Source organism: Molossus molossus, unplaced genomic scaffold (genome assembly GCF_014108415.1).
Source record: "Molossus molossus isolate mMolMol1 unplaced genomic scaffold, mMolMol1.p scaffold_m16_p_11, whole genome shotgun sequence".
In the NCBI taxonomy this organism is placed as follows: domain Eukaryota; kingdom Metazoa; phylum Chordata; class Mammalia; order Chiroptera; family Molossidae; genus Molossus; species Molossus molossus.
In genome coordinates, this window is record NW_023425346.1 from 8228436 (window position 1) to 8243568 (window position 15133).

Here is a 15133-nt window from a genome sequence, read left to right on the forward strand (position 1 = left end):
GCTTTCAGCTTGCTGGGTGAGCTAAGTTAAAGCCCGAGTCAGGGTTAGCATCAGAATGCTGTTTCCTGCCGGTCTTTCGTGCTCTCTGAACTGGCCCTGGAGTGTTGGTGTCTTGACTGGAGCAGCTTGCTGCCACTACAGTGCCTCTGCCATCAGCATGTCGGTCTGTTAAAGGTGCTGTAGTGATGGCAGAGTGGCATTATAATCTTTTTTAGGGAGCATTTAAAAATTTTTATTTTCTTTGCTGAGCTTAAATTCACGTAGCATAAAATTAACCATTTTATTTACTTAATTTTTTAGATAGAGTGGGGGAGAGAAAGAAACATCCATGTGAAAGAGACATTGATTTGCTGCCTCCCACATGATCCCAACCAGGGCCAGGGATCGAACCCACAACCCTTGCTTGGGTCTGTGGGCCACTGCTCTAACTGCTGAGCAAACTGGTCAGGGCAAAATTAGCCACTTTGCTTCTTTATTATTTTTTTAATTGATTTTAGATAGAGAGGAAGGGAAAGAGAGAGAGAGATAGAAACATCAATGAGAGAGAACATCGACTGGCCGCCTCCTGCGTGCCCCCCATGGGGGTCTGGCCCACATCCTGGGCATGTGCTCTGATCAGGAATCGAAACTACGACCTCTTGATGCATGGGTCAGTACTCAACCACTGAGCTACATCGGCTGGGCCTGAGCATTCTTTCTATTTCTTTTTCTTGATCTATTCTTGAGTGGCATCAGTTCCACAAACAAGATTTCAAAAATTTATGCATGATTAGACCACTACTTTTCCATGCTACCCCTCACCCATATTTTCCTTCTAAAAATCTCAGCTGTGTAAATATGCAGAGATATCAGCCCCGTCTTCTCCTTTAGCCCTGATCTCATCTTTTCCTTATTTTGTTTAGCACCATGGATTTCCTTGTTGGCTCCTTCTTGTCAGATTCCTTAGATCTTGGAGTCCTCTTCCATATGTAGGTACTTGGTGCAATGCCTTACATAGAGGAGGCACTCAGTGAGATCCAGTCCTAACACTAGAACAGACACAGGGCACCACATCGCAAGGCATTACTGTCAGCTGTTTGTAGTTGGCCTTTAAATGCATTTGAGTGGTTGTTCATTAAGGGGGATGGCACACATGTACTGCTACCAGGAATTGTCCATAAAGCCCTTTTGTTTTTTTATCCTCACCCGAGGACATTTGGGGGAGGGGGGGACATCACATGAAAGGGACACATCGAGTGGCTGCCACCCGCATGACCAACCAAGGCCAGGGACAAACTGCAACCGAGGTACATGCCCTTAGCGGGAACCGAACCTGAGTCTCTCTGGACCACAGGCCGACGCTCTAACCGCTGAGCCAAACCGGCCAGGGCCATAAAGCCCTTTTCTGTCCAGGCTCCACGAGGACACCAAATACCGGAGAGGTTGTCTGGTAAGAAGCTCTGGAAAAGCACTCATACTGATTAGTATAAATTATTAATGAAGGTTTATATGAATGACTGTAGACACCAATTTTGAAATCTTTATTTTGGAAAAAAACAACTGTAAGATGTCACAAGATTTTATGTATGGAGTTCATATGAGCAAAAATAAATTTTCTCCTAAATGATAGCAATTAACTTCTAAGTATGCAAAGCATCTTACAACAACTTTATGGGGAAACTTGCTACTGGTGCATAAACGAAAAATTGACACAGTTATCATGAGTTCATAGGAAATGAAAATGTTTTGAAATTAAATTACTTAAATAATTTAAAGTTGAAATTAAATTTTTTAGCACTTTAATATTTCACAAATATGTTAGATTTCTCACAATAATATAATATACTTTATTCCCTGAAGAATTAAACTTATTATATCTGTTTATTAGTAATCTCTGAAAATATTTATACATTAATACACATGATATATACATAAATTTGTACATCATATCCTTTAAAGGCTAGACTGTCCATCCTTAAATAGGTGGTCTCTTTAAATACCTTTAAGCTAATGTGTATATATATTATAGTTACTATACTTCATCATGATTAAAAATCAGTGATATTTGTGAATTTCACAGCACTCTAATAGTGTATTACACGTTAAAGAAATGGTTATAAATCTACCAAAGTGTAATTTTTATTGTATATATTCAGATTCTTCCGATGTACATTGTTTACATTTTAAAAATTATTTTTGTGTAGCTACAAAAGAAGGAGCTGGTGCTGTTGATGAAGAGGATTTTATTAAAGCCTTTGATGATGTACCTGTAGTGCAGGTGAGTGAGGATATTTACATTTGATTAAAAACAAAGATAGGCTTACTCTTCAAAGTTCACTTTTCAGGCATGTGTTATAGGAAGTTCTTTAGTAGGTAAGGTAATTTTAACTATCAAGACTACAGGAGATCTGAGGTTGCAGACTAGAAAAATGTTGGAGTCTTTTATAGCTGAAATGAAGAGCAAAAGTCAAGGCCCAAGAAGATATTTCAGTAAGAACCAGAAGTTGCTTGCTCTAGCAATAAGTTTGTGGGTCAGGTTACATAAAAAGGGGTTGGGGGGATGGTAATTAGGTTATACAAGGGAATAAAGAAGCATGCTTACTTAGGGATTTTGTTTTAGAAAGAAAAATTTGTCAATTTTAAGGGTCTTGGTATCTGAAAAGCTGTGAAGAATGGTTTAATAAAAGTTTAGTTTAATGCCACCATAATGCTTCACTTAAGTACCTAACAGATGAAGCAAAGGTTATTGATAAAAGTTGGGGTAAAGTCATACATTTTAAGTGCTTTGAATTCTCGATGTTATCTGTTAACGACTTGAAGGTAACAATACTTTTCTTAGCCATCATTGATTATCTATGCTCTGGATTCCTATAGCATTTTATGTCTATATATGAATTCTTGTTACCTGCTGTTTGGTTGCCATATGTGTATAAATGAGATAACAGGCATATTAGGCTAAAGTTCATCCTTAAGTCCTTAACCTTCCCAGCATGCCTCACTTCTGGTTGATTATTCCACTACCTGTCTAATCAGATGTGGGGATAAATATAAAAGTAGATTTGAAAGTGATTAAAGTTAAATATATAATGTGGTGTTACATATGATACTAGGAGTAATAAAGGACTTGTGCATGACTGACAGTTCCCCAGCAGGCCTCTTTCTCTTTAAATGTGAAGTCATCTGTTACATTTACAGTAAAGCTGTATTTGAGGCTAGGTTACCCATACATACATAGGCACAAGATCTAGTGGGCACATACAATGGCAAAGAAGCTCATTCTAAGACAAATCTGTCCAGATGTTATCTCATAGGTTCTGGTAAATGAAATGATTTATTTTACTAACTGAATGCTCTTGACTTTGTGTAATTAAGAAATAATTATACAATTGTAATTGTAAATTAATTTTGTTGATTGTAAATTAATTTTGTTGATTGTAAATTAATTTTGCTTACAGATTTATTCCAGCCGTGACCTTGAGGAATCCATCAACAAAATTAGGGAAATACTGTCTGATGACAAGCATGATTGGGAGCAAAGAGTAAATGCTGTAAGCCATTAATTTCATATGATTACATTTTTCTTAGATTTATTTGTATGTTCTAAATACTCTATTATAAAATTGGGATACAACTCTAATGAATTTTAAGTAGTAGCTATTTTAAATATAAACTATTACATTAACACTTTACCTTTTAGTAGAGTACTTCACTTTTATTTCTGTTTTTAAAATATGCCTACTTACACCTTTATGTAGATTCTATATTTTTAACAAAGACCCAATTGTGGAATGTCTGGTGATGCCCTCCACTCTCACCTTGGTAAAGACTTAAACCTGTGGTCGTCGGCCAGTGGAGCTGCTTTTTAGTGGCATTTTCAGTGTGGGTTCCTCTGTTTCTTTCTTCATATCACCTACTAGAAAGTCCTGTTCTGTCCGTTTTAAAAAGTAGATTAATCAACATAAGTGGGCTGAACATTAAAGGGAGGGTGTGTCTGATCCGAGGGCTGGCAAGAAGAGTGGTGGTAAAAAAGCTGTTGTATTCTATTTCAAATTCAGACCACCTGCTAGCAATGCTACAGTGGAGGGTACTTTAAAAAGTCTGTGGGGTTGCTACTTCCTTTGATTTACTAAATAAATGGCAGTTGGAGTGGGTGTGGGGGAAGGTTATCTTAGGGGGGAAAGAGGTTTTTACAAGCTAAAATGAAGGTTTTAGTTATTTTATCATTAGGATAGAATGTATGCCCTAAAATGTTTCCATTAAAAATGTCATTTTCTAGAATTGTAATGTATTTGTCACAGATACGTATTTGTAAAGTTATTTGTTCGTATTTGTGATATGTAGATTTGTTCAGTATATTAACTAACATTTAATTGGCTGAATTCTTTTTGGAAAACTATTTCTATATCTTTTAACCTTGTTGATTTCTCATATTTGATGGCTTCTATTGTTTTGTATGTCCTGTTTTAGGAATAGTTTTGTATATCTCTTAATTTTCTCTGTCCCATTAGCTAAAAAAGATTAGATCTTTACTTTTGGCTGGTGCTGCTGAGTATGATAACTTCTTTCAACATTTGCGACTTTTGGATGGAGCCTTTAAACTATCTGCTAAGGATCTGCGGTCTCAGGTAGTGCGGGAAGCTTGTATCACGTTGGGGTAAGGACTGCAATGCTCCAGATTTTCACACATTGTAACATAGACTCAGCACAGGCTTCAGAGACAGTTCATTGGATCTGTCCAATCGATCTTTCTATTGTTACTTCTGAGTAGTCTCAAAGACTCATTCCAGTTACACTTCTGTTAGTACTTTGATAATATTTCTCACCTAATTATGTAAAGTATGACAGATTTTAAACTTAATTCCGTGACTTAGCTCTGAAGCCTGTGTTTTAAACTTGAAGCAGTTGTTACTAATAATATGGATAAATGAAATGTATAAACTTCTGGTTCTCAGCTTTTTATTGATTTTGATGGCAAGATATAGCATGATTATCAGAATTTTTGTTTCTAGAAGATACTGTAGCTATAAAATAAAGGCATGTAATGTATTGCAGTACATTTTTATGCTACCTAAACTAAACCTGTATCAGTATTTGAAGCTGGCACTTCTGTGTTAGAGAGTAAATCAGAACATCAAAGAAGCAGTGACATAAGATGGCGTTGAGGCTGCTTAAGTTTTGACTGCAGTCAGATGTTGAAGCATGAATACTTTGTTAAAAATAAAGGGTGAGGGAGCTTTTTTATGTTTATGTTTTATTAGTGTATGATGAATTTGTTTTTTGCTATTTGAAATTTAATTAGTTGGAAATGATTTATTTAAATAAAGAAACAAAATCTTGGGCTAATGACTGTTTGCCAAGTCCTCTGCATACCCCTTAGAAAGATTCGAGGCCCTTGTCCTTTACGTCTAAATAACTTTAAATGAAGGCTGAAAAATGTTGAGGTTTATATGCTTTATTGTTTGCAAGAAATATAACTACAGTGCAGTATTCATTTCTTATTGTAGGCATCTGTCATCAGTTCTGGGGAATAAGTTTGACCATGGAGCTGAAGCCATTATGCCAACTATCTTTAATTTAATTCCAAACAGTGCCAAAATTATGGCCACTTCTGGTGTGGTAGCTGTTAGGTTAATCATTCGGGTAAGTATGTTTTGGAACCGTACATAGAGGAACCAAGTGGTAAATATTGGTGGTTGATAAGCAATATTTAGAGGCAATTTTCATTAGAGTGATTACATATAGTTGGAATCATGTTATATGTACAGTATTGGCCCTGCCCCCACTTAATTATAGCATATGAGCCTTTCATATTCCACCATGTGAACTGTGGACATGGTGTGCAGTTGCTGAGGTGTTGATCATTGACTCATCATTGCTTTTAAATAATTGAGCGTCTCCATCTGCTTCTGAATTTCTACGCTGTTCTTTACATCTCCAGATTACACTCCCATTCTTTCATTCTTAATCCCCAGTTATTCCACTTCAGGTATTTGTGCTGGTGGTTTTGTTATTAACCTTTAATTGTTATTTACTTAACTATATGTAAACACAGAAACAAAATATTCTCTTCAGTTCAGTTTTCTAAACACTTACTTAGATTTAAGTATATACGTGAGAATTTCTGTATAAGTTTTCAGTAAAACCTAATCATTCATAAAGGCTTAAAATAAAAGTTTTCCTTATCACCTCTCCCACCTTCAAGTCCCTTTGTCCCAGAGGCAGCCCTTGCAGCTGGAACTTGATGATGTTAATTAAAGTTGACCCAGAATTTTCTGATTATTGTGGGCTAGTTACTTTGTATTATTTTTACTTCTTACTATTTGTATTGGCTGCTTCAAATGTTAAACCTAAAGCCATTATTGGACATTTCCATTGAAATAATATAAAAATAAATGGGTTTGCTGACCCTTTTTGAACTCACTCAGACCTTCGTTACTCAGACAATTTAGATTTTATTCCAACAATTTGTTTTAATTTTAGACTGATTTAAAACCATGTTGTCTCTTTTGGCTCTGAATTTTGTTATGGCCGTTGGTAATATCCAGTGATATTCTTTATTCCTTTTTAAACTCAGTGAAATTCTAATCTGAATACATATGTGCTTTAGGTAGGTTAGTAAGGAAATGGTTGTCTGCGTTTTTATTTTGTTTTTGTATTTTCAAGTGTTGATCTGTTTTTGTTTTCCACAGCATACACACATTCCTAGGCTAATACCTGTCATAACGAGCAACTGTACCTCTAAGTCTGTTGCAGTTAGAAGGTAAATATTTAAAGTTTCCTTTATTATTTTTGCATTGTTTTAAAACCAAAACATATTTCAAATTTTTCTCAGTGGGAAAAAGTTTGAATAACATTTAAGATTGCTGCAATAAATACTTTTGGATTGAAGGATTATGCTCTAAATAGTCTGGAAAGTAAATTTGGACAACCTCCATTATTTGTATGTGTGTGTGTGTGTGTGAGGGAGAGAGAGAGTGAATGAATGAATGAATGAATGAATGAATGTGTGTGTATAGGTATGTGAGTTAATTGGGGATTGGGTGGGGGAAAGGGGAGAGGAACCCTTGTACATTTTTTCCTGAGATAGTCTCTCTTCCTATATCATTGGTGTACTCCATTCTTTGAATGAAGACAGTAACTACGTACATGCAAGGAAAAAAACTCTAAAAATTCATGGCAGTTATTTAATATTAACATAGGAAGGAGGAAGTGTCTGTGTTTACATCTTCTGATGGTGATTTCTGGGATTCTGAATTCTGACCAGTCACCTACTTCTGCACAGTTATGGGAGATTTTACCCAGAAGATAAAACCTGGGTAGCTAGCTAGGGCTTTGTTCCTAAGTGTCTGTTTTGTCTTATGTCCTGGTGAGCTGCCCTAGATCACATGTGAGGAATAAAGGCTCTAATGGGGATTTATGATTTTTGACTGTTGAGAGTCTTTTGAGAGTCTATTCAAATATGCGGCCCCTCTTTCCAGAAAAATCTAAATACACAGGATGGTTTTGTGTAGCTTTTCAGGGGATTCATGCACACCACTGAAGCCTCTCAATGGACTGTATTAGGAGCATTATAATGTTCAGTAATGGACAGCAGCCTCTTGGCTCCATTCCTGTAGTTCTGTGTCTTGATTCCAGCCCAGTGAAAAAGCCCTTCCCTCTCTGACTTAGCACCCAGTGCACATTAGCTGCCTGCTGTTTGCCTCCTTTCCTAGGGTGTCATGTTGGTCTTGCCAGGTTTCTGTGGGTAGGAGATCCTCTTAAGCATGAGGCAGGCTCATATCCATCTTCCAGTTTCAAGGAAGCCATGTGGAAGAAAAGAAGGGGAATGATCCAACTGTATAATAATACAACAGGAAGAAAGAAATGTGCTCCTTCCACTGAAAAAGCTTACTTTTGAACTGCATGGCCAAATGGTATATAGCTGAGAAGGATGCAGTCTGCATTTCCTTGGGATTAGCACAGAACAGCTTCAACTCTCCCTGGAGAGGAGAGTGCAGAGTCCACAAGGTACAGGGATGATAGTGAATTCCAGAAGAGGCACACTGGGGTCAGCATTATCTCTTCCCATGTACTAACTATTTGACCTATTAGGAATAAGTACTCCCGTGCAGAGTTGTCTTCGGAATAGTCACTTAGGTAAAAGGGTTTGACACCTAGTAAAAGCTTAATAAATGGAAACCAATATTAGAATTTGTCGTTGCTGCTGCTGTTATTATCATTACTATTGTTTTAGGTTTTCTAGAGAAATTCAAAGTGTGTTTTTCCTTTATGTAGCAGAGTTGCTGCAGTGAGATGACACTGATCATTGTGGTGGAACATTACAGGATGTTTGGTGTAGTGGTTGGCTCAGGGTGACATAACAAGATACCACACATTAGGTAGCAAAAACAACAGGAATGGATTTACTCAGTTCTGGAGGCTGGCAGCCTGAGGTCAGGGTGCCTGAATGGTTGGGTTCTAAAGAAGGGAGTTTGCATATGGCAGCCTTCTCGCTGTATCTTCACATGGCAGAAAGAAAGTGAGCAAGCTTTCTGGTGTTTCTTCTTACAAGGGTATCAATCCCATCATGAGAGCCCCACTTAATTACCTCCCAAAGGCCCCATCTCCAAATGCCATCATATTGGGAATTAGATCTTCAACATAATGAATTTGAGGTAGATAGAATTCATTCAGGTCATAGTATTTAAAAGTTCTGGCCTCTGGTGATCAGTGTGAGTAGCAACCTACAAACATTGGACAATAGAAATACCACCCCCCTCATCAATTTCTGAGCCACACACCCAGATTGCTTTTCCTGTATTTAGTCTGAAGGAGTATCACTCAGACTCATATACTTAATGCTGAAAGAAGAAATAAGGGGCCATCTGACCCAGTCTTTAGAAAGAAAGAGATAGAGCTAAAGAGGGCAGTGGAACCAAGGCAGTGCGCTTGGCTGTTGTTTTTTTTTTTGTTTTTTTGTTTTTTCATTTATCTGCAGACAGAGTGGGGGGGAGAGAGGGGCGAAGAGAGAGAGAAACATCGATGTGAGAGAGACACATCAAGTGGCTGCCACCCACACGACCCCAACTGGGGTGAGGGACAAACTGCAACCAGGTACATGCTCTTAGCGGGAACCAAACCCGGACACTCTGGTTCGCCGGCAATGCTCTAACCACTAAGCCAAACCGGCCAGGGCGGCTGTTTTAACCTGTACCTAGCTTCGCTTTGTAGCATTTGTAAGAAATGGATTGTACAACTTCCCTGCCTTTCAGAAGTTTATAATTTAATTGGCGAGATTTAAAAAATAATAATGCAAAGCAATGTAAGAGTGAGTTAGGAATTCAGAGAAAGCAATGATTAAAACCAGCAAATACGTTCTTAGGAAGCTTCATAGAAAGTTGAAACTTGAGCTGCCTTTTTGAAGGATGAGTAGGTGACGAAGAAAGACAAGTTCTAAATTGATGTATTTAAACATTGATTGGCTTCTTTGTGTGCTGTTAGTCTAAAGAGTTGAAAACAAAACCTAATTACAGGTGATATTTTTTCTGTTAATATTTAAGACAAGAATGAACACTAAAGATGGCAGTTCTCAGTAAGAGATAAATATATATACACATATGCACACATACTTTAAGAAGAGAGACAGGCAAGAAAAGTCAGACTTGGAAATCCCATGGCGAAAAGGGTAGACATAGACTAAACATGGCCTAGGTTGGAGCAGGAGTGGGGAAAGTGATAGTAAGGAAAAGATGTGGGCGTCCACCAGTGTCTTGCCTTGGGAAAAGTTTATGTTATAAGCCCCCACATTCTCCACTGTTACCACCTCTAGCATTGAGTTGAATATCTCTCCTGTGTGCTTCTAGAGCCCCTGTACTCTAGGCACATGGTAACCATTTCTTGTCTGTCAAGCTCCCTGGATTTTGTCTTGGTTACCATTGTATTTATAGCATCTAGCATAGGGTAAGGGCTTATTAAATATTTATTGAGTGATTAATTGTATGAATTATGAGATTTTGAATTGGGAAGATCATGGGAAAGAAAGTCTGGTCATTCGAGAAAGATCACCTTCTGACTTTGTTTCTTTGAATGGGTTCCTAAAACGATTAAGATTTATTCCTACAAAGATCGATAACCTGGGTTTCACCTAAAGTATTGATTTAATCCAAAGGAGATGAGACTTGTTTTAGTGCACAAATCAGACTAAGACAGATCTTACAAGTGAAAAGGCTAGAAAAGAAAGGATATTTTGAAAGATTGAAGAGAGGAAAATAGCTGAGTAGCTAGGAAAAAACAAAATACTTTAAGCATTACCTAGGATCTTCTTAGAAGGAAAATTTGTCAAACACTTTTTTCCCTTGGGTGTTTTTTTACTTTTGGGGACAAGGCATTCTGTAAAATTGATGCAAAGACCAATGACCTGATTCTATAATGTATGGTGATCTTTTGTGCATGTTTACATCCTGTATTCATGTCTTATTTGAGGTAGAATAAAAACAAGTGAGAATGATACACTCTTGGTAATGGAGGCAACTCTTGTACCCTGTCCCTATAGCTCTGGTTTTTCTTTTGACCATCATATATGCTTAATTTTTTTTTCCATTTGCTTTGATTTTGTCATCTCTGATTCCATCTTTATGTTCCATTTTTTAAAATCATAAAACCTAGAAGAAATTGTTAATTATAAAAAGTAATATTGGGTCACTCAGAAAAAGCTTTTATTTTCAGTAGCATACAAATTACTAACTTACATGTTTTTTTCTTTACAATTTTCAGACGCTGTTTTGAATTTTTAGATTTACTTTTACAAGAATGGCAAACACATTCACTGGAACGGTGAGCATCTGATTTGCTGGTTTTTTTCCTCTGAATTGAATTTTGAGATTGAATGACTCAGCAAGTGATCCAACCCACTTTCTATCAGAAATGAAGGAATCTAAGCATTTGTTCTCATAACTACTTCTGTTGTTTCTACTAATGTGAGGCACGTAATATTGGTGGAAGCCTTGAGTAAACTTCATTGATTGAGGGATTAGTGTGTCTAGAGATACAGGCAGATGTGTACTGTGACGACTGCACAGCCAGGATGGACCTTCACGGACTCTGAACCTGCAGCTGATGTTCCTGTCAGTTCCAGTGAGGTCATGTTTACAGCTGTTCTAGGTAGGCAGGGTGTATCAGAAAGTTAGCAGATTGGTGTTTGGTAAGTTTCATGTCATCATTATGAAAAGTAGACACTTGATGTGTCTCTCTCACATCGATGTTTCTCTCTCTCTCTCCCTCCCTCTTTCCCTCCTGCTCTGTGTGAAAATAAATGCAAAAATGTCCTTGGGAGAGGATAAAAATAAATAAATAAATAAAATGAACATTTGATTAGAGTGGGATTCTACTAAGTCGAATACTCCTCGGAGGCCCATCCGTGCTGCAGTGGTCAGAGATGGCACGGAGCCAAGCCTCCCAGAGTAAAATTTCATCTGAAAATACTTTGAATCTCCAAGATAGTCTCACATTTTTTTCAATACTTTCTTGTTTTTTAATCTCATGGTAGTATATCCTCTTTATTTGGTGGCATTTTGGGAATTTAGAGGTGAAAAGTGGAATAAGGGATTTAATGTGGGGACAGGTGAGAAAAACAGAAAGCATGAAGAACTTGGATATAGCTTCACATATTCATTCACCTCCCAGCTCAGTGTTTGTCACTTAGCAGCGGGTACTCACTAAATACTGATTGAAGCAATGAAGGACTGAAGTGTAAAGACTTTGAACGGGCTAGTAAAATTTATAGCTCTTCTTTGTTCTATGAAACTTTATTCCGGTCATTTCCCTTTTCTTAAAACTTGCATTGATTTCTTCTCATCTAGGGTGGAACATAACTAAAGGGAATACCTATTTATAAAATGGTTACATAATTTAATAAAATTGTTCATGATACATAGTGGAACTTGGAAAAATCTCTTTAATTACAGAAGTGTGATGCAGATACCCTCTTTATTATTAAGATATTATTATCTTATTAAAATTTCCATAGAGACTAGTTCTGACTGGAAAAAAAGAGATTTTGTTGTTTTGGCTTATAAAAGGTTTAGCTGTATAAGTAATGGCCTGAAAAAAATCAGTCGTAACTTGAAAAAAACCACACCAGAGAGTAGGATTATCAGTGTACTTGAGGTGGGGGTGGAGAGTGCTGGGGCTGACTTAGAGGAGCTGCCCAGAGTGCTCTGAATTTTGAGCTGCATGTTAGTTGACTCACTTGGCACAAAGGCTCTAAGTTCCACGTTGCCATTTTGCAGTTATTTCTCACACATGTTAATGATTGTTACTTTCTTTTCTAAATATCTAGACACATATCAGTATTAGCCGAAACAATAAAGAAGGGAATACATGATGCCGACTCTGAAGCAAGAATAGAAGCCAGAAAGTAAGTGTTTATTTTTATACCACTATTTTTGTATGCTCAGTGTATTCTCTAACTCATTAAGCCCTGTTAAAATCTAAGTCAGTCCAAAGTTGACTTCTTTTTTTTTTTCTATCCTCACCCGAGGACATTTTTCCATTTTTTTTTTGTACAGATAGAGTGGGAGGGAGAGAGAGGAAGAGAGAGAGAGGGAAACATCGATGTGAAAGGGACACATCAAGTGGCTGCCACCCACACGACCAACCAGGGCCAGGGACAAACTGCAACCGAGGTACGTGCCCTTAGCGGGAACCGAACCCGGGTCTCTCCAGACCGCAGGCCGACGCTCCAACCACTGAGCCAAACCGGCCAGGGCCAAAGTTGACTTCTTGATTTGCTGTGGAAAAGTGCCTCTCATGGGGCCCTTTTCCCTGTGATCACATTTGTTTGTGGATTGTGCATCACAGTTGGGGGAGGTGGGGTGAGCAGAGGCTCAGGATTATCACAGTGGTGACCTGCTGTTGCCATCTCACGTGTGAGGCAGTTATACTCCGGTCTGGTGGCTGTGCCCCATACATTTACTACCTTCCTGGGAATAATTTTGCCATTGTGACTGAGAATGCCAGAGTTTCCATGCTAAGTCTTTCAGTGGGGCAGGGAGCGTATACTCTGCCAGCTTTGTACCTGTGGTGGGTTTTTTTTGTGCCTTTGTAGTTGACCAACTCTTCTTGACACAGGTTAAAGCCAACCTATTCTTACTAGCATGGAATATGATTGTTTTACTTAGCTGCATTAATACGTCTTGATTGAGTGTTCGTTGCTCTTTGCTCTCTCAGTTAAATTATATTTCTCTGATTTCTGAGATTTTTGGAGGATCTCACTATGACACTGTAGTGTTCACCACAAGCTCATCTTGGGTGGTTCCTACCAAAATAAGTGACATAATTAATAGTTGGTAAAAAGTATTAGGAATGTATTTGTTAATGATCTACTTATGCTGTTTTTATGCTTGTATTATATTCTTTCTCTCCCCTAATTTTTTCTGGTTCTTTAGTTGTAATGCAATAACAATTTTAAGTAGTTCTGAATCTTTCCATTTCCTTTTGTATGTATTATCTACAGCAATTTTTAAATATTTCAATGAGTGTCAAATTGCATTGATAAAACTACCATTAGTGAATCCCCTTCAGTTTTAGGTATAGTAGGTATAGTTCTGGATGTCTTAGCGCCATCTTATTTAAGGCCCCCCAGGCTTCTTGCAAGGTGGTCTCTTTAATTTCCATTTTATAAATGAGACTAAGATTCAGAGGAGTTAAGTAACTTGCCCAGTGTTAACAAGCCAGTAAGTTGCCAGGTCAGGATTCATATCAGGCCTCCTTTGTTCATAATCTCTTCCTTATATCATGCTGCTCCTGAAGGTAAACAGGATCTAGTCCTTGAAAATGTCATGTAGTGTGTGTATCCAGAGCCCAGTGAAGTACCTGTTATGATCCTGACTGTGATGGGAAGTTCTGTTTTCTCGAGGTGTTACTGGGGTTTCCACAGTCACTTCAGCAGAGAAGCAGAGCACTTATACCACACCCTGGAGTCCTCCTACCAGAAGGCCCTGCAGTCCCACTTGAAGAACTCGGATAGCATTGTGTCTTTGCCACAGTCTGATCGCTCGTCTTCTAGCTCTCAGGAGAGTCTAAAGTAAGGAATTCATTGGTGCGGGATTTTATATTTAAAATTTGCTGCATGAGACCACAAATTCTGGCTGTGTTTTTACGTATATGTGCCTATTATAAATCCTCACTTCAGATGGATTCTGGTGCTAGGTAAAATACCATGGGAGTGGTAAGAAATAGGTGGCCTTGTTTCTGCCGTAAGTAGGTTTTAGTTAAGTTTATGTGACAGTCCAGTGATACAGTTTTAGAGTGACATAAGTGAATTGTTTATTGCCTTCTAAGAGTATGCACATATTAATTTGGAGACAAATTTGTAAAGGGAGGGGCATTAAAAACCTGGAACTTAATGTCATATTGTTTTTATTCTGTACTTCTAACATCTGTCTCTAGTTATGACTTCTCTCTCTGTGTTTGGAAAGGACTCCAAAATGTAATGTTAAAGCTTTTCTGAAATTGGGGGTTTAATAGATTGTGGGCCCAATTGCCTGAGAAATTCTGAGAACTCTGAAATAATTCTTCCTTATCATAATTTTCAGTTATAGATTGTACTTCTATTAATGCAGGTAAAGTGCACATTCGATAATAAGCAGACGTGTACCTTTATTTTTAGTCGGCCGCTCTCTGCCAAGAGGAGTTCTACCGGAAGTACCACCTCTAGAGGTAAGATGACAGTGTGGAGAAGGCAGCTGCGGGAGGCCGCCACTAACCTCAGGCGCGCTGTGCGCTCCCAGGCCGCTCAGTGCTGGAAGCCAGCGCGCCCTGCTCAGGGCTCCTGGGCTGGTTTGCGGAGTGTGCCGCTCTGCTCCGTGCTCCGTTGTCCTGAGCAGAGCTCCGCTTCTCCCAGGCCATTCGCTATGAGGAAGACATCGTCAGGACGTCGTCTTCAGGCGGAAATTGAACTCTGTGCCCTTTTCCCACACACTCCCCAGTATGTGGACCCTGCCACAAGGAGCACAGCTCCTTGACTCTGGCTGCTGGGTCAGAGGGTCAGAGGGTCAGAGGGTCAGAGAGCAAGCACAGCTGGTGGTGCTTTGAGCAGCAGCAGCAGCTTGGTGGCCTTCGAGGCAGGCGGAGGGTGGATGTTCCCCGAAGCGGGTGGGCATATAGGTGAGAGTGT

General features: G+C 38.6%; 1 protein-coding gene across 14 annotated transcripts in view; it reads left to right on the forward strand.

Annotated features, from left to right (window-relative positions):
* Nucleotides 1-15133, forward strand: part of CLASP1 (cytoplasmic linker associated protein 1) — a 279036-nt gene that overhangs the window by 163850 nt on the left and 100053 nt on the right. For all 14 annotated transcript variants that reach the window (XM_036253618.1, XM_036253629.1, XM_036253619.1 and 11 more), the window contains exons 10-18: nucleotides 2184-2257; nucleotides 3435-3527; nucleotides 4488-4633; nucleotides 5484-5619; nucleotides 6669-6739; nucleotides 10732-10791; nucleotides 12296-12373; nucleotides 13874-14041; nucleotides 14627-14676. In XM_036253618.1, the coding sequence (XP_036109511.1) occupies nucleotides 2184-2257; nucleotides 3435-3527; nucleotides 4488-4633; nucleotides 5484-5619; nucleotides 6669-6739; nucleotides 10732-10791; nucleotides 12296-12373; nucleotides 13874-14041; nucleotides 14627-14676 (876 nt within the window). The remainder of the gene's footprint in view (nucleotides 1-2183; nucleotides 2258-3434; nucleotides 3528-4487; nucleotides 4634-5483; nucleotides 5620-6668; nucleotides 6740-10731; nucleotides 10792-12295; nucleotides 12374-13873; nucleotides 14042-14626; nucleotides 14677-15133) is intronic.